The 20,973-nt window shown below is 39.3% G+C and overlaps 1 protein-coding gene across 45 annotated transcripts in view; it reads right to left on the reverse strand.

Annotated features, from left to right (window-relative positions):
* The window catches only part of PTPRD (protein tyrosine phosphatase receptor type D), a 1,647,138-nt gene that overhangs the window by 183,840 nt on the left and 1,442,325 nt on the right, over positions 1-20,973 (reverse strand). For all 45 annotated transcript variants that reach the window (XM_074953350.1, XM_074953349.1, XM_074953347.1 and 42 more), the window contains one exon: positions 1,491-1,679. In XM_074953350.1, coding sequence (XP_074809451.1) covers positions 1,491-1,679 — 189 coding nt within the window. The remainder of the gene's footprint in view (positions 1-1,490; positions 1,680-20,973) is intronic.

The following is a 20,973-nucleotide window of genomic DNA, read 5'->3' on the forward strand; positions in this document are numbered from 1 at the left end:
GGAAACAAATACTGCAGTTTAAGTTGGATTATGGCATTCACTGCACTCTATGTGATACTTGTGTACTGTTTCTTCTAGACAGGTGTTGCTATGATCGATACAACATTTCTGTGGAGGTGTGTGTGTGTGCCACTACGGAGATCTGGTGACTACACTGACTGTTAGTAAAATGCATGCCATGCATTTTAAGAATAATAATCATCATAGTAATATAATAATAATATTCTGAATATGGAAATTAGTGGGGGTGAAGTGCGCTTCAGAACTAAGCACTTACCAATAGATTCTGGAGATTTAAATACGGAGAGAAGAAAGACAGCATAAAAATATTATTATATTCCTTATAATTTGGCACAAAGTTTTCAGTTAAAACTTTATATACTAAATAATCTACGTCACATGTGAAAATTAATTCTTAATTTACATTAACAGTAGGTTAATTTACACAGTTCTGCTGACAACAAGCAAAGAGTCAGTTAACAAGACGATTTAACATCACAGGACAGGTCAAAAGCTGAGAATTCTGGGAAGACAGGTGATTAAACAACTTAGATTCTACAGCAATATCACTATCATTGCCAAGGCAAAAGGCTTATTATCGCCCCATTATATTATTTGGGGATAAGCTTTAAACTTAATGAATTTAGAGTTATCTTTTTTTTTTAAATCTAATGAGAGCAAAAGAATAAACTAAGGTGGGAAGGGTGGGGGGTGAAAGGACTATTAGGGAAGTGCAACGGGCAAAGAGAGAGAAGCAAAAGCTGGAGTCTACACCAAAAGCAGGCTTCTGTAGATCCAGACAATGTAGGATTCAGAAAGCTTTAGCGTGGGCGCACACTACTGTGGCTAAATGTGTTGGAAAAATGCTCAGCCAGCAAAAAGCCCTTTTTTCATAGGTTACCCAAGGACTTTTTTTACCCACCCACCCTTTTTTCTAAAGGTATGGTTACACATGGGAAAAAGTATTGTGTTTTATGTATTAGTGAGAGGAAAGAAGTTGTGTCAAAACTGGCTAATCTTTGGTGGCTTCAAATGTGGAAAAGACAGCACAAAACACACTTTTTATTGAATATTTTTAGTGTCTAAATATGAAAGTTTTGGTTTTGATGAATATAACCATTGGCACTCCTTGAAAGTTCTGAATGAAGTCCAATGTGGAAATAAATTTGTGGGGAAAAAAAAGGAAAGAAAGAAAGAAAGAGGAGAAAATGGATCCGTCAAATACTGCGGAAAAGCAGTAAAGAAAAAAATATCAAAAATACAGTCACAGCAGTGAGCAATGTGGAGTGAACAGAAGCTGCAAAACACACACACACACACACACACACAGACGGACTCGGGAACAGGCTATGACAGCATCACAGACATGGACAACACACTTAGTAACACAGAAAAGAGAAGAGGAAGAGAAATTTTTACCTATAAATAAATAAAAAAATAGTGTGAGAGAACAACTCTGGGCGTTAGTGGAAACAGTAACGAGACCCTACCTGATCGTAATTGTTTGATACGTCCATTGTTGTTGCTTGTGTCAACAGGTAAGAAATCTTTGAACCAAGTTATTTCAGGATCAGGATTGCCGCTGGCTGCGCATAACATAGTGGCTGTGCGAGTGCGTTCGACCACCTTCAACTGGGGACCCATATCAATGGTGGGAAAACCACGAGGAATTTGATCCTCTGAAAAGGAAAAAAAGTCTGGTTTTATAACAATCTTTCACATTTGTTATATAAAAACTCATACATGTACAACATACAGGCCCAGATTCATAGCCACAGCTCCAGCTGCTTTGCATTGAAGTGGCAGCTAAGGTCTTCCAGAGTAGAAGGGGGTGAAGCAGAGAGTCATGCACTCCACATTATCCTCACATGCTGTAGTGGCTCCTATGGGACCACAGCAGCCAGCATAACTAAGAGCAGCTCCCACTTGAGCTGTTCTATATTATGCCAGGTGTTGTCAGCCTAGAATCAGAGGAGCATAAAGGTGGCTCAGAGACAGCTTTCCATCAGATATACTCTGTCTCAACTTGGCATAGCTGAGGATCTGGCCCACTATGTATTATGCACATTCTTTAAACACCCAATCATCTGTGCAAGGTGAGGCATTATCATACCAACACTGTTCCTCTTGAATGTGTCCTCTTTAATGTATGTAGAATGTTGACTAGTGGTTAGGGCATTAGCCTGGGACCTGGAAGACCCACGTTCAATTTCCTCCTTTGCCTGTGAGTTTGGGCAAGTAATTTTGACGCTGTCTCAATTCCTCATATGTAAAATGGCAATAATAGCACTTTACTACTTCAGAGGAGTGTTATGGGGTTGAATACATTAAAATATTTATCAGGAGCTCAGGTACTGTAGCTAGGATAGATACATAGAATAATCATTAAAAGAAAAGGAGTACTTGTGGCACCTTAGAGACTAACCAATTTATTTGAGCATGAGCTTTCGTGAGCTACAGCTCACTTCATCGGATGTATGCATCTGATGAAGTGAGCTGTAGCTCATGAAAGCTCATGCTCAAATAAATTGGTTAGTCTCTAAGATGCCACAAGTACTCCTTTTCTTTTTGCGAATACAGACTAACACGGCTGTTACTCTGAAACCAGAATAATCATTATGATTTTGAATGTATATACATAGTATCTTTCATACAAAGCACTCAGATACTACGGTAATGGGCATGGTGTATAAAAACCTAGGGTTGAAACCCTGGTCCTACTAAAGTCAATGACAAAACTTCTGCTGACTTCAATGGGGCCAGGATTCCACTCTGCATACACAGGTCCTAGGGGAATTTTATGAAGTTTATTACACCTTAAAGATTGCCTAAGATGGTGGTGCTTAAGCCCTGGTCTACACTGGGGTGGGGGGAGGGGTGATCTAAGTTACGCAACTTCAGCTACGTGAATAACCTAGCTGAAGTCAACGTACTTAAATCGACTTACCGTGGTGTCTTCACTGCGGTAAGTAGACTGCTGCCGCTTCCCCGTCGACTCTGCCTGCGCCTCTCGTGGCAATGGAGTACAGAAGTCAATGGGAGAGCGCTCGGGAGTCGATTTATCACGTCTAGACTAGATGCGATAAATCTATCCCCGCTGGATCGATCACTGCCTGCTGATCCGGTGGGTAGTGAAGACATACCCTGAGTCTGTATTAGGTTAAGGCTATGGTTTGGGGTTCAAGTTCAAAGCTGAATCAGAACTAGAGTAAGATTTGGATTCAATGGTGCTGAAATCTCATGAGCTGTTCTTGAAGGAATCTGTCTAGATTTCTATCCAAAATAGAGCAAATCTCATGAGGCCAATCATAAGATTGCAGCTATACCCAAACCTAAAATAGAAAGGACCAAATGTGTGAGAAGAGATTAACTAGCAGGGATTTTATTCTGGACCCTGAGCCCTCTGAAATCTGAGAAAGTTCACATTCCATGTTGTGGATTTGGCTCCAGTTCATCTGTAATATATATTAATTGCTTTTCCCACTTCTGGGGTGGAACACAAAAACTATTTAATACGACACAGCTAAGCTGTATACCAGTAGTTGAGCATAACTAATTTAACATGCTTGGAGAAGTTAAATAGATAATATGTCATAATCCAAACAGGAATTTACTTATCTTACAAAAAGTACTGTGGGATCAGGATTGCAGTTTTACATATCAATCAAATGACAGCATCTTCAACATTGCCTCTCTACTAAGGGCGTCATCCTAAAACGTACTGAACATCTTCAATAGTGAAGTCTGGGAGTTGTAGTTGTTCAGCACACCTCAGGAGAAGGCACTAAGAAAGTAGAATACCACCTGCTGAATCATTAACATTACTTTTTGTAGCACTTGGCCTTTCCCTATAGATTTCCAATCTAAGAAGTGACTTGGAATAATCAAAACTGATGAAATCACACCTTAAATTAGTAAATCTGCCATCGTTTCCTTAAATTAGTAAATCTGCCACTGTCCTTTAAACAAAGGGCACATGCTGTAAGATGCTCTTTCTGTCTGTGGTCTCGTATCCTGTGCCTAAACTCTGAATTCTTTGGGGGCAGTGACTGACTTTTATTATGCAGCTATTATGCATAGCACAATGAGGCGCTGCTCCCTGATTGGGGCCCCTTATGCTCTACTGAAATACAAACAAATAAAATAATAATAATAGGGCTGTTGATTAATCACAATTAACTCACGTGATTAAATGTAAAAATAATTAATCACGATTAAAAACATTAATCGTGATTAATCTCAGTTTTAATCACACTGTTAAATAGAATACCAATTGAAATTTGTTACATATTTTTCTACATTTCCAAATATATTGATTTCAATTACAACATAGAAGATAAACTGTACAGTGCTCACTTTATATTGTTATTTTTATTACAAATATTTACACAGTAAAAATGACAAACAAAAGAAATAGTATTTTTCAATCCATTTCATACAAGTACTGAAGTGCAATCTCTTTATTGTGAAAGTGCAACTTACAAATGTAGATTTTTTTGTTACATAACTGCACTCCATAATAAAACAATGTAAAAACTTCAGAGCCTACAAGTCCACTCAGTCCTACTTCTTGTTCAGCCAATCCCTAAGAGAAACAAGTTTGTTTACATTTACGGGAGATAATGCTGCCTGCTTCTTATTTACAATGTCACCTGTAAGTGAGAACAGGTGTTTGCATAGCACTTTTGTAGCTGGCATTGCAAGGTATTTACGTGCCAGAAAAGGTAAACACTCATACGCCTCTTCATGCTTTGACCACCATTTCAGAGGACATGCTTCCATGCTGATGATGCTTGTTAAAGAAAAAATGTGTTAATTAAATTTGTGACTGAACTCCTTAGAGGAAAATTGTATGTCCTGCTCCATGCTTTTACCCGCATTCTGCCATACATTTTGTGTTATGGTAGTCGCAGATGATGACCCAGCATATGTTGTTTGATTTAAGAATACTGTGACAAAGTTCCTGCTCTACCTTGGTGGGTCTTGCGCTTATTGGTCGATTTGCTCGCCTTGGAGCTTCACGGCAGCCCTCAGCTTGGCCGTTTTTCTGAATTCACAGTCCAGGTCGACTCCTCCTGTGTCTGACCAGGAGTTGGGAGGATTTCAGGGGAACCCGGGCCCGCCCTCTACTCTGGGTTCCAGCCCAGGGCCCTGTGGAAGGCAGCTGTCTAGAGTGCCTCTTGGAACAGCTGTGCGACAGCTACAGCTCCCTGGGCTACTTCCCCACGGCCTCCTCCCAACACCTTCTTTATCCTCACCAAAGGACATTTCTCCTGGTGTCTGATAATGCTTGTACACCTCAGTCCTCCAACAGTCAGCGTTCTCACTCTCAGCTCCTAGTGCCTCTTGCTCCCAGCTCCTCACATGCACACCACAAACTGAAGTGAGCTCCTTTTTAAAACCCAGGTGCCCTGATTAGCCTGCCTTAATTGATTCTAGCAACTTCTTGATTGGCTGCAGGTGTTCTAATCAGCCTGTCTTAATTGTCTCCAGAAGGTTCCTGATTGTTCTGGAACCTTCCCTGTTACCTTACCTAGGGAAAAGGGACCTACTTAGCCTGGGGCTAATATATCTGCCTTCTATTACTCTCCCGTAGCCATCTAGCCCGACCCTGTCACAATCTTTAACTTCAGATTTGACAAAACACAAAGATAGCTACTGCACTAGACCCAAGGTTTAAGAATCTGAAGTGCCATCCAAAATTTGAGAGGGATGAGGTGCGGAGCATGATTTCAGAAGTCTTAAAAGAGCAACATTCCAATGCAGAAACTACAGAACCCGAACCACCAAAAAAGGAAATCAACCTTCTGTTGGTGGCATCTGACTCAGATGATGAAAATGAACATGCGTCGGTCCGCACTGCTTTGGAATGTTATCGAGCAAAACCAGTCCTCAGGTTGGATGCATGTCCTCTGGAATGCTGGCTGAAGCATGAAGGGACATATGAATATTTAGCACATCTGGCATGTAAATAACTTGCGACACCGGCTAGAACAATGCCATGAAAATGCCTGTTCTCACTTTCAGGTGACATTGTAAACAAGAAGTGGGCAGCATTATCTCCTGCAAATGTAAACAAACTTGTTTCTCTTAGGGATTGGCTGAACAAGAAGTAGGACAAGTGGACGTGTAGACTCTAAAGTTTTACATTGTTTTATTTTTGAATGCAGTTTTTTTTGTACATAATTCTACATTTGTAAGTTCAACTTTCAGAATAAAGAGAGTGCACTACAGTATTTGTATTAGGTGAACTAAAAATACTATTTTTTTTTCTTTACAGTGCAAAATATTTGTAATAAAAATAAATACAAAGTGAGAACTGTACACTTTGTATTCTGTGTTGTAACTGAAATCAATACATTTGGAAATGTAGAAAATATCAAAAAATATTTAAATAAATGGTATTCTATTATTTTTTAACAGCGCGATTAATGGTGATACATTTTTTTAGTTGCTTGACAGCCCTAAATAATAATAAATAAGGTTCAGAGTGTGAGCCAGTTTCTGAGCTTCATATAGCTGTGTTGTTTTGTTTTGGTTTTTTTTGCAAGTTCTATGAACTCATTCCTTCCCTGTGGGTGAAATTCAACCCTGTGTAGAGCCCTATGTACCACTTAAGTTCCATTTCAGGCATCACTATAAGTCTTAGGAGGGACGTAAGTGATACACATACATTGTGTTGGGTCTCTGCATGGCAGTGAATTTCAGTTGAAGAGTATGTGATAATATCAGTGTGTAGAAATGGGGTTTTCATCTGAGTGTTTTGTGGGGTGTTAGGAGATAGAAGGTGGGGATTTCAAAGGAAGCTATGTGAGTTAGTCACCCCTTGAAGTTACATGGGAGTTGGATGCCAACTCCCTTGGGTTCCTTAAAACCCCAACTGGAATGTATTATATAAACAGCAATGAAACACACAGGTTTCTAGGTGCCTGATAGTCTAGGAGGTAACACTGGAAACATAGTAGGGACAGAGAATACCTGACAAATCAGGCTATGTTAATTATAATAATCTTTTGGAATTACATCAGCTTGTTCTTTACTGTGGTAAAGGTTTAACAGATGTTTTTACAATTATAGAGCTGCTCTTTGTCTCAAAAAGAAAAGTGAAAAAAATCAATAGCTACTATATAATACATGCTTTATTATCAAATGCCGTGCTTGGCAGCTATTGACGTGTAATTTTTTACAAGACTAAAATAATTTATTAGGAATTGTCCAATGTTAACTACATTGCTTTCTTTGTACAAAAATTGTGTGATCTTTTTAAGTAATTTCAGTAAAGCTTTCAGAGCCTTTTGAGAAACTTACATCTGGTTATCCTTGAATACCTGACAAATCTTCGCATTCTCCAGTGACAGATATCTCCCTAGGGCTATTTAATCACTGGAATCATGAATACATATAAATATTGCTCTGGTACAGTAGTCACTATTCTCCTGCAAGTTTCCATCTCTCTTCAGAGCCAATATCTCCACCAATCAGCAATGAGTGTCAAAGGCTTACAGTGCTGAGGCACTTGCTATAGGCTCTTACCAAAGAAAACTAAATTTAATAATTATTTATCAGATGTGAAGCCTTTACCTTGGGAATAACTGACAAGGTTTGACTTGTGCAATGCAGAAAGCACTCTAATGCATTTGCATGACCTTTCTGTTCCTTCTTGGCTCATAAAGAACACTCCAGAGCCGCTTTTTCATATACACAAGTGCACAACAAAGATAATCTATCTTGCATATTAATAGGATGGAGTATGTAAAGAGCTTTCTTTTCTTATTTTTAATAAGGGTAATTAAATTCCATCCATCCCCCTTATGCACAGAACCTCTTTGAATGCACTGTCTTCATTAAATTTTCATGAGAAACATCACAATGTAACAGATTCGAATAGCCAGAGCTGTTATACTTTGACAGTTGTGGCTTGTTTCCAATCTGGCTGTGAGGTATTTGGCAATAAAACCCAGTATTCAACATAAAACGGACTGGGGAAATAATGAAATTTCTAATTGGAATGCTTATCTCAGTGGGTGTAGTTCATAAGATGTTAATTGCTTTTTTCTTCTCTAAATTTATTATTGATTTGTATAAAACTGTCTTTCCAGTTTGATGACATCAAGTTTGATAGCTCATCCATTGTGCTATGTTGTAGAACTGAGAATCAAATCAACGAATGACTGTTAGCCAACATAAACTTTTACATAAAAAGTAGCTATTACAAATTATCAATATATTAGTCGTTTTAAACATCAACATGAGGTGCAAAGACAAAGTATTTTATCCAGTTCATTACTGTGCTCATTAAGCTTTAAACTGTAGTTTCATATTAATATTCAATCATACTGAATTAGCTCCTAATTCATCAACAATTTAAATCACACTTGACCTTCACAAAGCCATTTGGCACTGTCATTTTGAGAGGCCATTATAGGGCAGATTACTATGTCCTTGTGCTTAGTAAGTCACATAAGTAATACAGATTTTGTTTAGGATGACAGGTGCAATAAATCTGGAAATGCAGTTCATTCTTTGAATTTTGTGGAGGACAGACCTCAATATTGATGCAAAATATTAGTAACTTTATTGAAATTTATTATTATTATTAGGTCATTATAAACTTGTTAGCATCTTTACTGAACAATAATATATAACTACAAGTATGTCATAGGATGCTTGAAAATATTACAATATCTGTGTATGATTTAGTTAGTTATGTTATAAAATATTCAGGTTGATTGAAGAAATTGCAGGAGGTTTCTGCTTTCTGTGCCCAAGGACAAGTAAATGTCAGGAAGATAACCCCACCTTAGCCATAAAGCCACGTTTATTACCCTTAAGAGTATCTTACTCCTCATTGTTTTATCTAGACCAGAACATCTCCCTCTGTATAAGATACTGGTCTGGTACAAATGTAACCCTTATCTCAAGAAAACAAACCATGTAAAACATTCATGTTTTAGGAAAAGACCTGCTTGTGAAAAGGGATTGTGCTCGCAGAGCAATAAATCTAGGTGTAAAGTGTGCTTTTCACCTACCCAGAAAAACTTCCCAATAAACCTACACAAAGAATTCTAGAAATATCCTTGTTGAAACATCATTCAGAAAAGCCTCTACAAAAAACATGTATTGTTGGAAATGTTTTAAACCTTTTTCTTTCTTTCTTCTATTTTGAGATGTCAAACACCTTTGTGAAATGTGTACTTGCAAATATGTTAGCTAAATGCATAGCTCCTAAGATAACTGCTGTATAAATGAAACCATGTAAATGGTAAAATTCTTTATATGCCAATGTCATAAATATAAAGGGAACGGTAAACACCTTTAAAATCCCTCCTGGCCAGAGGAAAAACCCTTTCACCGGTAAAGGGTTAAGAAGCTAGGATAACCTTGCTGGCACCTGACCAAAATGACCAATGAGGAGACAAGATACTTTCAAAAGCTGGAGGGGTTGTGGGGGGGGAGAAACAAAGGCTCTCTCTCTCTCTCTGTGATGCTTTTGCCAGGGACAGAACAGGAATGGAGTCTTAGAACTTAGTAAGTAATCTAGCTAGATATGCATTAGATTCTGTTTTCTTTAAATAGCTGAGAAAATAAGCTGTGCTGAATGGAATGTTGATTCCTCTTTTTGTGTCTTTTTATAACTTAAGGTTTTGCCTAGAGGGATTCTCTATGTTTTGAATCTAATTACCCTGTAAGGTATTTACCATCCTGATTTTACAGAAGTGATTCTTTTTACTTTTTCTTCTGTTAAAATTCTTCTTTTAAGAAACTGAATGCTTTTTCATTGTTCTTAAGATCCAAGGGTTTGGGTCTGTGGTCACCTATGCAAATTGGTGAGGATTTTTATCAAACCTTCCCCAGGAAAGGGGGTGTAAGATTTGGGAGGATTTTTGGGGGCAAGACGTTTCCAAACGGACTCGTTCCCAGTAACCGGAGTTAGACGTTTGGTGGTGGCAGCGAAAGTCCAAGGGCAAAAGGTAAAATAGTTTGTACCTTGGGGAAGTTTTAACCTAAGCTGGTAAAAGTAAGCTTTGGAGGTTTTCATGCAGGTCTCCACATCTGTACCCTAGAGTTCAGAGTGGGGAAGGAACCTTGACAACCAATATGGAATCTAATGATCTTGTTAAACTAATTACTAATGTAAGAAGCTATTTAAATATAGAATATTTAAATTAATGGAGAATTAATTAATTATTAGCTATGCTCATGGAACTCCCTCACCCAACTAAGGAAGACAAAAAGAATCATCCTTCTAAAATCGGTTATAAAGGATCAACAATGTTGTTAACAACAATTTAAACTAAGAGTACTTTAATTTAAAAATATTGTTATGAGACTAAAATATTTTAGTTAAAAAATAGGAATGTTCAGACTTTTTGAAAACAATTTCATTTCCTATTGGACTTTAATAAAATTAAAGGAATATCTCAGAAAATAAATGTTAAACTCTAACTTTAAAAGGTTACCTAGGTTTTCTCAATATAAGAACAAAGGCAATTGCAAATACTGCATGTTCATTAAACACACTGCATATTTAGAAGCTGAAGGTGTCATCTAAGCCAACCCTATAGACTTTGAGCCAATAAAAAGTGACAGCAACCAGCTCTGATCTAAACAAGTCTAAAAGAGGTGTTTTCATAATTTCATGGAAATAGGAAGGAAAACAATACAAAAAAAAACCCCTCTGAAGTGAACACTCCTCACATACACAACCTTTGCTACACAGCATACATAGCAAGCATTCCACAACTCATCCTGTCCATCTTTAGAAGCAGGCTACCGCAAACAGCTAAGAAGAACTGAGAAGACAAGAAGAAACCAACCCAAGGAAAACTGCCCCAAAATTTTAAAATGGATTTGAGCGAGAAAGTTAACTAAAAGATTACCAAGGGATTAAATTTAAAAAGTCTTGTAATAATTTTTTGGGACATGGAAATGCTGTTGAAACTTAAAATATTTACTATTTTCCTGTGAATGACCACATGGTTAGACCATGTGTTCCTGGAGAGGAGACAGTGGCTACATTTTGATAAACAAAGAAATAGTGGGATTTAATTGGATATTCGATTCTTCATATCTGTAGTTGTCCTGTTTTAAGACAGATGCTTAAATGGCTTTTTTGAAGTAACTGACAAATATTTTCTTCAATTTCATAGGATTTAGTTAAGATTTCTTACTTTCCTCAAGTATAAACTGTATTGTTATTACTAGTAACCAACAGGACACATTTTTCCTTAAACAAAATTATTTTGCCCATTTGCAAAATTTCGTAGTTACTGGTTTATTGATAATTTTGGGGAAAAAAGACCTTTGTTTCAATTTACCAAGAGAAAAATGCCAAACCAAAGGCGGGTCCACTTATAGAAGCTCTCTACAGAAAAAAAAACATACAAAAGAAAATGTATTCTGTCACCTATGTTGTTTTGTTTAATGTTTTCTTTTCCTTCAGCAATAAAAGAGCCATGGTTAATAACTGTCATTATTTTGCTTAGTCTCAATCACGGTGTTTCCTGAAGTATGGAAAAGAATCCCTGTGACTAAAATTGTGAAAGGCATACCTCTGAGCTGGCAATAAGAGATACTGTTAGTAAGAGCTGGCCTGCCATTTTTTGTTTCTCTGGACTAAATATTTTTAGTAATTTAAAAAATATAATGACTTTGTGCCCAACAATTTAAAATTACCCCTTTTTAGCCCATAATTTCTTAGGTATCTTAAAAGTTTGAGCTGATTTTAGACTACACATTCCATTATAGTTCAGAAAATGGTGTTAATATAACTTCTAATTACTGAAAGAGTTCTATACATGAACTGTTCACTGAATATAGGACATGAACAATATAAAGAGCATTTACAAAGGTTGTTCATATATATAGTGCCCACCTTTAAATAAGGGAAGAATGGGAACCTGGGGAACTACAGCCTCACCTCAGTCCCTAGAAAAATCATGGAGCAGGTCCTCAAGGAACCATTTTGAAGTACTTGGAGGAGAGGAAGGTGATCAGGAACAGTGAACATGGATTCACCAAGGGCAAGTCATGCCTGACCAACCTGATTGCCTTCTGTGATGAGATAACTGGCTCTCTGGATATGGGGAAAGCAGTGGACGTGATATATCTGGACTTTAGCAAAGCTTTTGATACAGTCTCCCGCAGTATTCTTGCCAGCAAGTTAAAAAAAGTATGGATTGGATGAATGAACTATAAGGTGGATAGAAAGCTGGCTAGATTGTCGGGCTCAACAGGTAGTGATCAATGGCTCGATGTCTAGTTGGCAGCTGGTATCAAGCGGAGTGCCCCAGGGGTCAGTCCTGGGGCCGGTTTTGTTCAACATCTTTATTAATTATCTGGATGATGGGATGGATTGTACCCTCAGCAAGTTCGCAGATGACACTAAGCTGTGGGGAGAGGTAGATAAGCTGGAGGGTAAGGATAGGGTCCAGAGTGACCTAGACAAATTGGAGGATTGGGCCAAAAGAAATCTGATGAGGTTCAACAAGGACAAGTGCAGAATCCTGCACTTAGGACGGAAGAATCCCATGCACTGCTACAGACTACGGACCGACTGGCTAAGCAGCAGTTCTGCAGAAAAGGACCTGGGGATTACAGTGAATGAGAAACTGGATATGAGTCAGCAATGTGCCCTTGTTGCCAAGAAGGCTAACAGCATTTTGGGATGCATTAGTAGGAGCATTGCCAGCAGATCGAGAGAAGTGATTATTCCCCTCTATCTGGCACTGGTGAGGCCAAATCTAGAGTAATGCATCCAGTTTTGGGCCCCCCACTACAGAAAAGATGTGGACAAATTGGAGAGAGTCCAGTGGAGGGCAACAAAATTGATTAGGGGGCTCGGGCACAGATTCACGAGGAGAAGCTGTGGGAACAGGGCTTGATTAGTCTGCAGAAGAGAAGAGTGAGGGGGGGATTTGATAGTAGCCTTCAACTACCTGAAGGGGGGTTCCAAAGAAATTGGAGCTCGGCTGTTCTCAGTGGTGGCAGATGAAAGAACAAGGAGCAATGGTCTCAAGATGCAGTGGGGGAGGTCTAGGTTGGATATTAGGAAACACTATTTCACTAGGAGGGTGGTGACGCACTGGAATGGGTTATCTACAGAGGTGGTGGAATCTCCATCCTTAGAGGTTTTTAAGGCCCAGCTTGACAAAATCCTGGCTGGGATGATTTAGTTGGGTATTGATCCTGCTTTGAGCAGGGGGGTTGACTAGATGATCTCCTGAGGTCTCTTCCAATCCTAATCCTCTATGATTCAGTGATTCACAATATGAACTCTTATGGGAGAATCATTTGAAACTGTCTTGCATCATTTCACGCTGCAGTTGTTCTCCTTGCATAGAAAATATCAAAAGTATTTCGATAACTTTTCCGGACATATTCAGTTTGTCTATTTCACATATCCCAAATGAGCATGTGCAATGAAGAAGAGAAAATTAAAATTCATAGAAAAGTTGTGTATAAAAATCAAGGCAGTATTGACTTGCTCAAGCAGCACTTACTCGTTAGATGAATCATAGTTTTCACAACAATGGAAATATGAAAGTTCATATTTTCATAGAGATGAACCTTTTTTGAACTTTTTTCAGTGTGTTAGCTGCAGAGAGATATATTTGTAGAAGATTGTAATTTAAAGACATTCCCTCATAAGGGACAATATTATGAACATAGAAATTCGGAGATGTGCTCTGGAGGTGGGGATTGGGAACACCACATGGTTGTGTACAGCAGTTCACCAGAGACTCTCTCCAGTTTGTTTTATTAATGTTTTATTCCTTTCTCATTCATTGTTATTTAATGAACCCCAAGATTGTTACATGGTGTCGGAAGTGCTCAATGAGTTGGAAACTGCAGTAATTTTGAAGTTAACTCCTGTGTTTGAAACTGAAAGCGGAGAAAAAGGGAGGCACCAGAGAAGACTGTGGAGCACCAGGCACAGAGTCTTTTCCATGTATTTGGTGAGCAGAGTAGTATCTTGACTAGCTTAAGAAGGGGGGGAAAAGCCAAAAATGAATGTGTTGCAACCTCCATCCAGGCTGCAATGGTCAGGCAATGTTGCATAGAACTGGAAAAAAAAATCAGAGATTTCAATTGTATTTAGCAGCAATAGGGGCAGAGGAAAAAAATGATAAAGTGAAATCATCAATCCTGTTTCATGTTGTTGGGGAGGAAGCAACTTAACAACTTTAAGTTAGAAGAAGATGAAAGCATGAAGTTAAGTAAAATACTGACTAAATTTGAAGAACATTGCATGCCACAAAGGAATGAAATTCTTTGACTCAGAAATTTTTTACATGCATGCAAAAAATGGATGATACCATAGAGCAATATGTCACAGAGTTAAGGAAACTCAGTAAAACGTGGTCAGAGACAGAATAATTTGTGGCATTAAAGACAATGTGTTAATAGAAAGACTGCTCCATGAAGGAGGCTTAACTTTAGAAAAAAGCTCTCCAAATATGCAGGGCAGCAGAAACGGAAAGCACGAAGCTGAATTCACCTTCGGAAGGTGTTATCCATTTACTAAACACAAAACAATATAACCAGAATAGGTCAAATCAAAGAGTGGAACGATGCACTAAGAAAACCATTTCTGGGGGAAGATTGGGTACAGATGGTCATGTGAATGGTGTGGATCACAACATGGCCCCAAACAGTGTGTTGCCTTTGGCAAACTCTACCATAAATGTGAGAAAAATACTCATTTTTCAAAATGCTGCAGATCCCAAATGAAGAAACGTCAAGTGAATCCATTTCCACAAAGGCCTTATGAGAAGGTAGGCACTGATTTATTTACCTGGCAATCAAAGGATTATTTAATAGTTACAGATTATGATTCTCTGTATCCAGAAATTTGCACACCACACAGTACTAATAGTACTAATTGATAGCTGGCATGAAGGGAATCTTCTCCAGACATGGAATTTCAGATGAAGTCTTTAACGATAACGGGCCGCAATTTTCCAATGCAGATTTTAGGCAATTTGTCAGAGATTGGGATTTTCATCACAAAACATCAAGTCCAAATTACCCCCAATAAAATGGATTTGTGGAAAGGTTTATATAGACAGTAAAGAACCTTATGAAAAAGACTTTTGACAGTGGGGGTGACTTGTATAAAATGTTACTGGTTTACTGAAGTGCACCTCTGGAGAATGGCTTTTCTCCAGCTCAGCTGTTAACAGGAAGAAGAATCAGATCTAATTTACCAATTATTGATAGCTTGCTGAAATCTCAGGACAATGAAACAAAGAAGATGAAAGAAAATCAGGAGTGGAAGCAGAAAAATTATTTCGATAAAAGGGCCTGGGATCTCAGTATGCCTGAGGAATCACACCTCAAATACTTGGGACCAAAAGGGTACCATTAAAGAACAGCTGCATCCAAGGTCTTATGTAGTCCAGACAGACCAGGACAACACATTTTGATGTAATCGAAGGAATCTTTGAATAATCTTAGAAAGTTCCAACACATTGACAGCTGATGTGGACTCTGGCATTTCCCATCTGACTGATCCTTTATCACTGACACACAAAAGAGAAACAAGAGAATAACTCAGACTCTAATGAAAGGCTGATAAAGAGAAGATCAGAGTGGGAGATTAAATGTCCTGAAAGACTCACAGAGACTAGTTAACCTGCCTAGAGAAGGGGTATTTGAGAAAAAAAGGGTGGTAAAGATTCACTCGAGCGTGATGTGCTAGTAACCTCTTCTCTCTCAGTAGTTGACACATTATGTTTATGGAAATGTACTACATGGGGTGAGAATGTAATGCATGTTATTAGATCATGGTTAGCTGTTTTTATATATGTATATGAGTTAATTTGTTTTTCTTTAAGAGAGATGATGTATAGATATGCTTGTAGAAGATTGTAATTTAGAGACACTCCCTCATAAGAAAGAGTATTATGGACATGGGAATCTGGAGATGTACCCTGGAGGCGGGGGTTGGGAACACTGCATGGCTGCGTGCAGCAGCTCTCCAAGTTGTTTTATTAAAGTTCTTTTCCTTTCTCATTCCTTTCTCATTCATTCTAATGCAAGGATAATTCCATTCTCTTCTAATATCTGAACTCTGATGTTCCCACTGCATTATCTTAGAGTAGAAATGATATAATAATGGATCTTGTATGACTTTTCTGTTGAAGTCCTCTCCAAGAGTCTAGTAGCCCAGAGAAACAGGTAAAGTTTATTGCTTTTTTCCAGCAGCAGTTGCGTCTTTCAGCAAGATGGAAAATGATTATCATCATCTTGGCACATAACGATCCAAATTGTTCCATCTTTTCAGAAGAGGCAGATACTTTACAGTGAACAGCAGTGGTAGCATCAGGTGTATCAACATGAATTATAAAAGACAACTGAGGTGATCCTGGCAGTCATATCCCACTACTGTCTTGAGGAGCAAGTCTTTTGTGACAGACTTCTCTGTAAAATGTACATTGTGCAGTAAGACGTAGTCAAAAGCAGGGATACACATGCCGTCCACATTCAAATGCAATACATCATCTGCAATCCACCACCCAAGTCAAGTGCATATTCATGTATTAAGGATGCGTTTTGGGCAGAATATTGTGAAGTGAGTCAGGGATTGCATCTGACACACAGCATAGAAGATCTATAAGAGAAAAGCTGCAATTCAACTCTAATTTGCTGAACAGTGGGCTACAGAGTATGGAAATTGCTCCCCCTTGATATTCTTCCAGGTTCATTCTTACCCACTTTTAAAGAACAACTGAATGTCTTTCACAAGAGCTTTTTCCTTATTGTTTGTTTGTTTTATTACAATCACTGTTGATGACCCAGTATTTACAGTCTTTCTAACCCTACCTTTCCGTTGTCAGACCTCATCTATTTCTTCTTCTCATCTGAAATTGTTATAAAGGTGTGTTTTATTACAATATTAATAATATTTTGATTGTACTTAATATACAGCTCCAATAAGGGGGTTGGAAGGTTCTTTATAAATAAAATTATGTTTATTACTACCACTACTTTTAAGGATTAATAAATACATGTGTTACTGTGTGGGCTTTTTGGAGGAGTCTCAATCCCAAACAAAATCAACTATTTGCATGTGATGTGATGAGAAACTCTCTTTCAGACAAAGGTTGTGTGTGCATGTGGGAATTTAGGCACCAAAAGGTGCAGACAGGCACTTCAGTAGGATCTTCAAAAGGACCTACGTGCCTAACTCCCACAATGGGAGTTAGGTGCTTAGGGGTTTCTGAAAATCCTCCTAGACACCAACCTGCATGTTTGGGTGCCTAAATTCCTTTGAAAATTTGACCCCCAAACCAAGTTTTCTGCCCTTCCCCATCGATTTGGTTTCTCTGGCCTCACAGGAACAGTACTTACACTTCCCCCAAGAGAAGACCCCGGGGTAGACACACTAAGGGTATGATTAAAAAAAAAGCGCTGGAAGGTCTCATTTAGGGAAAAATAGAGCAGAAAGACATGTCCAGGGGATTGGAAGTTCTTCTTTGTGATTGGTCTACCTGTGTATCCAATCAGGAGGAGTAGGAGGACAAACCCAGTGACCAGTGTTCTGAGCAATTTTCTTAAGTGAGGCTAATTTCCCTGGAAAACAGCAGCAATAACAGCCTTTAAAAGGTTTCAGAGTAGCAGCTGTGTTAGTCTGTATTTGCAAAAACAAAAGGAGTACTTGTGGCACCTTAGAGACTAACCAATTTATTTGAGCATAAGCTTTGGTGCGCTACAGCTCACTTCATCGGATGCATAAAGTGGAAAATACAGTGAGGAGATTTATATACACACAGACCATGAAAAAATGGGTGTTTATCATACACATTGTAAGGAGAGTGATCACTTAAGATGAGCTATTACCAGCAGGAGAGTGGGGTGGGGGGAGAGAAAACCTTTTGAAGTGATCATCAAGGTGGGCCATTTCCAGCACATTTCCAGGAGTTAACAAGAACGTCTGAGGAACAGTGGTGGGGGGGAGGAGGGGGAAGGAATAAACAAGGGGAAATAGTTTTACTTTGTATAATGACTCAACCACTCCCAGTCTCTATTCAAGCCTAAGTTAATTATATCCAATTTGCAAATTAATTCCAATTCAGCAGTCTCTCATTGGAGTCTGTTTTCGAAGTTTTTTTGTTGAAGAATAGTCACTTTTAGATCAGAAATCGAGTGACCAGAGAGATTGAAGTGTTCTCCGACTGGTTTATGAATGTTATAATTCTTGACATCTGATTTGTGTCCATTTATTCTTTTGCGTAGAGACTGTCCAGTTTGACCAATGTACATGGCAGAGGGGCATTGCTGGCACATGATGGCATAGATCACATTGGTAGATGTGCAGGTGAACGAGCCTCTGATAGTGTGGCTGATGTGATTAGGCCCTATGATGGTGTCCCCTGAATAGATATGTGGGCACAGTTGGCAACAGGCTTTGTTGCAAGGATAGGTTCCTGGGTTAGTGATTCTGTTGTGTGGTGTGTGGTTGCTGGTAAGTATTTGCTTCAGGTTGGGGGGCTGTCTGTAGGCAAGGACTGGCCTGTCTCCCAAGATTTGTGAGAGTGATGGGTCGTCCTTCAGGATAGGTTGTAGATCCTTGATGATGCGTTGGAGAGGTTTTAGTGATGGCTAGTGGCGTTCTGTTATTTTCTTTGTTGGGCCTGTCCTGTAGTAGGTGACTTCTGGGTACTCTTCTGGCTCTGTCAATTTGTTTCTTCACTTCAGCAGGTGGGTATTGTAGTTGTAAGAATGCTTGATAGAGATCTTGTAGGTGTTTGTCTCTGTCTGAGGGGTTGGAGCAAATGTGGTTGTATCGTACAGCTTGGCTGTAGACAATGGATCGTGTGGTGTGGTCTGGATGAAAGCTGGAGGCATGTAGGTAGGAATAGCGGTCAGTAGGTTTCCGGTATAGGGTGGTTGTTTATGTGACCATCGCTTATTAGCACCATAGTGTCCAGGAAGTGGATCTCTTGTGTGGACTGGTCCAGGCTGAGGTTGATGGTGGGATGGAAATTGTTGAAATCATGGTGGAATTCCTCAAGGGCTTCTTTTCCATGGGTCCAGATGATGAAGATGTCATCAATGTAGTGCGAGTAGGGGCATTAGGGGACGAGAGCTGAGGAAGCATTGTTCTAAGTCAGCCAAAAAAAGGTTGACATACTGTGGGGCCATGCGGGTACCCATAGCAGTGCCGCTGATTTGAAGGTATACATTGTCCCCAAATGTGAAATAGTTATGAGTGAGGACAAAGTCACAAAGTTCAGCCACCAAGTTTGCCATGACACTATTGGGGATAGTGTTCCTGACGGCTTGTAGTCCATCTTTGTGTGGAATGTTGGTGTAGAGGGCTTCTACATCCATAGTGGCCAGGATGGTGTTTTCAGGAAGATCACCGATGGATTGTAGTTTCCTCAGGAAGTCAGTGGTATCTCGAAGATAGCTGGGAGTGCTGGTAGCGTAGGGCCTGAGGAGGGAGTCTACATAGCCAGATAATCCTGCTGTCAGGGTGCCAATGCCTGAGATGATGGTGCGTCCAGGATTTCCAGGTTTATGGATCTTGGGTAGCAGATAGAATACCCCAGGTCGGGGTTCCAAGGGTGTGTCTGTGAGGATTTGTTCTTGTGCTTTTTCAGGGAGTTTCTTGAGCAAATGCTGTAGTTTCTTTTGGTAACTCTCAGTGGGATCAGAGGGTAATGGCTTGTAGAAAGTGGTGTTGGAGAGCTGCCGAGCAGCCTCTTGTTCATATTCCGACGTATTCATGATGACGACAGCACCTCCTTTGTCAGCCTTTTTGATTATGGTGTCAGAGTTGTTTCTGAGGCTGTGGATGGCATTGTGTTCTGCACGGCTGAGGTTATGGGGCAAGTGATGCTGCTTTTCCACAATTTCAGCCCGTGCATGTCGGCGGAAGCACTCTATGTAGAAGTCCAGTCTGCTGTCTCGACCTTCAGGAGGAGTCCACCTAGAATCCTTCTTTTTGGAGTATTGGTAGGAAGGTCTCTGTGGATTAGTATGCTGTTCAGAGGTGTGTTGGAAATATTCCTTGAGTTGGAGACGTCGGAAATAGGATTTTAGGTCATCACAGAACTTTTCAGAGTAGTAGCCGTGTTAGTCTGTATCCACAAAAAGAACAGGAGTACTTGTGGCACCTTAGAGACTAACAAATTTATTAGAGCATAAGCTTTTGTGGGCTACAGCCCACTTCATCGGATGCATAGAATGGAACAGATAGATAGATAGATAGATATAGATAAGTTGGAAGTTACCATACAAACTGTGAAAGGCTAATTAGTTAAGATGAGCTATTATCAGCAGGAGAAAAAAACTTTTGTAGTGATAATCAAGATGGCCCATTTAGACAGTTGACAAGAAGGTGTGAGGATACTTAACTTAAGGAAATAGATTCAGTATGTGTAATGACCCTGCCACTCCCAGTCTCTATTCAAACCCAAGTTAATGGTGTCTAGTTTGCATATTAATTCAAGCGCAGCAGTTTCTCGTTGGACTCTCTTTTTGAAGCTTTTCTGTTGCAAAATTGCCACCCTTCAATCTTTTACTGAGTGGCCAGAGAGGCTGAAGTGTTCTCCTACTGGTTTTTGAATGTTATGATTCCTGATGTCAGATTTGTGTCCATGTATTCTTTTGCATAGAGACTGTTCAGTTTGGCCAATGTACATGGCAGAGAGGCATTGCTGGCACATGATGGCGTATATCACATTGGTAGATGTGCAGGTGAAGGAGCCCCTGATGGCACGGCTATTGTGATTAGGTTCTATGACGGTGTCACTTGAATAAATATGTGAACAGAGTTGGATAATTTTTCCGCTCTTTTACACCGATGGAAACCTTTTCGCTTCAATAGGTTTCACAAATGTAACTGAGAAGTAAGAATGCATCTGAATAATTTTCACACCTACAGCACCGTAATCGGCATGCTATAGATAAATAATGCAAATGGAAGTATCCAAAACTTTCATTGGCGGTGGCAGTGTCTAT

The sequence above is a fragment of the Natator depressus genome, chromosome 5 (assembly GCF_965152275.1).
Source record: "Natator depressus isolate rNatDep1 chromosome 5, rNatDep2.hap1, whole genome shotgun sequence".
Taxonomy (NCBI): domain Eukaryota; kingdom Metazoa; phylum Chordata; order Testudines; family Cheloniidae; genus Natator; species Natator depressus.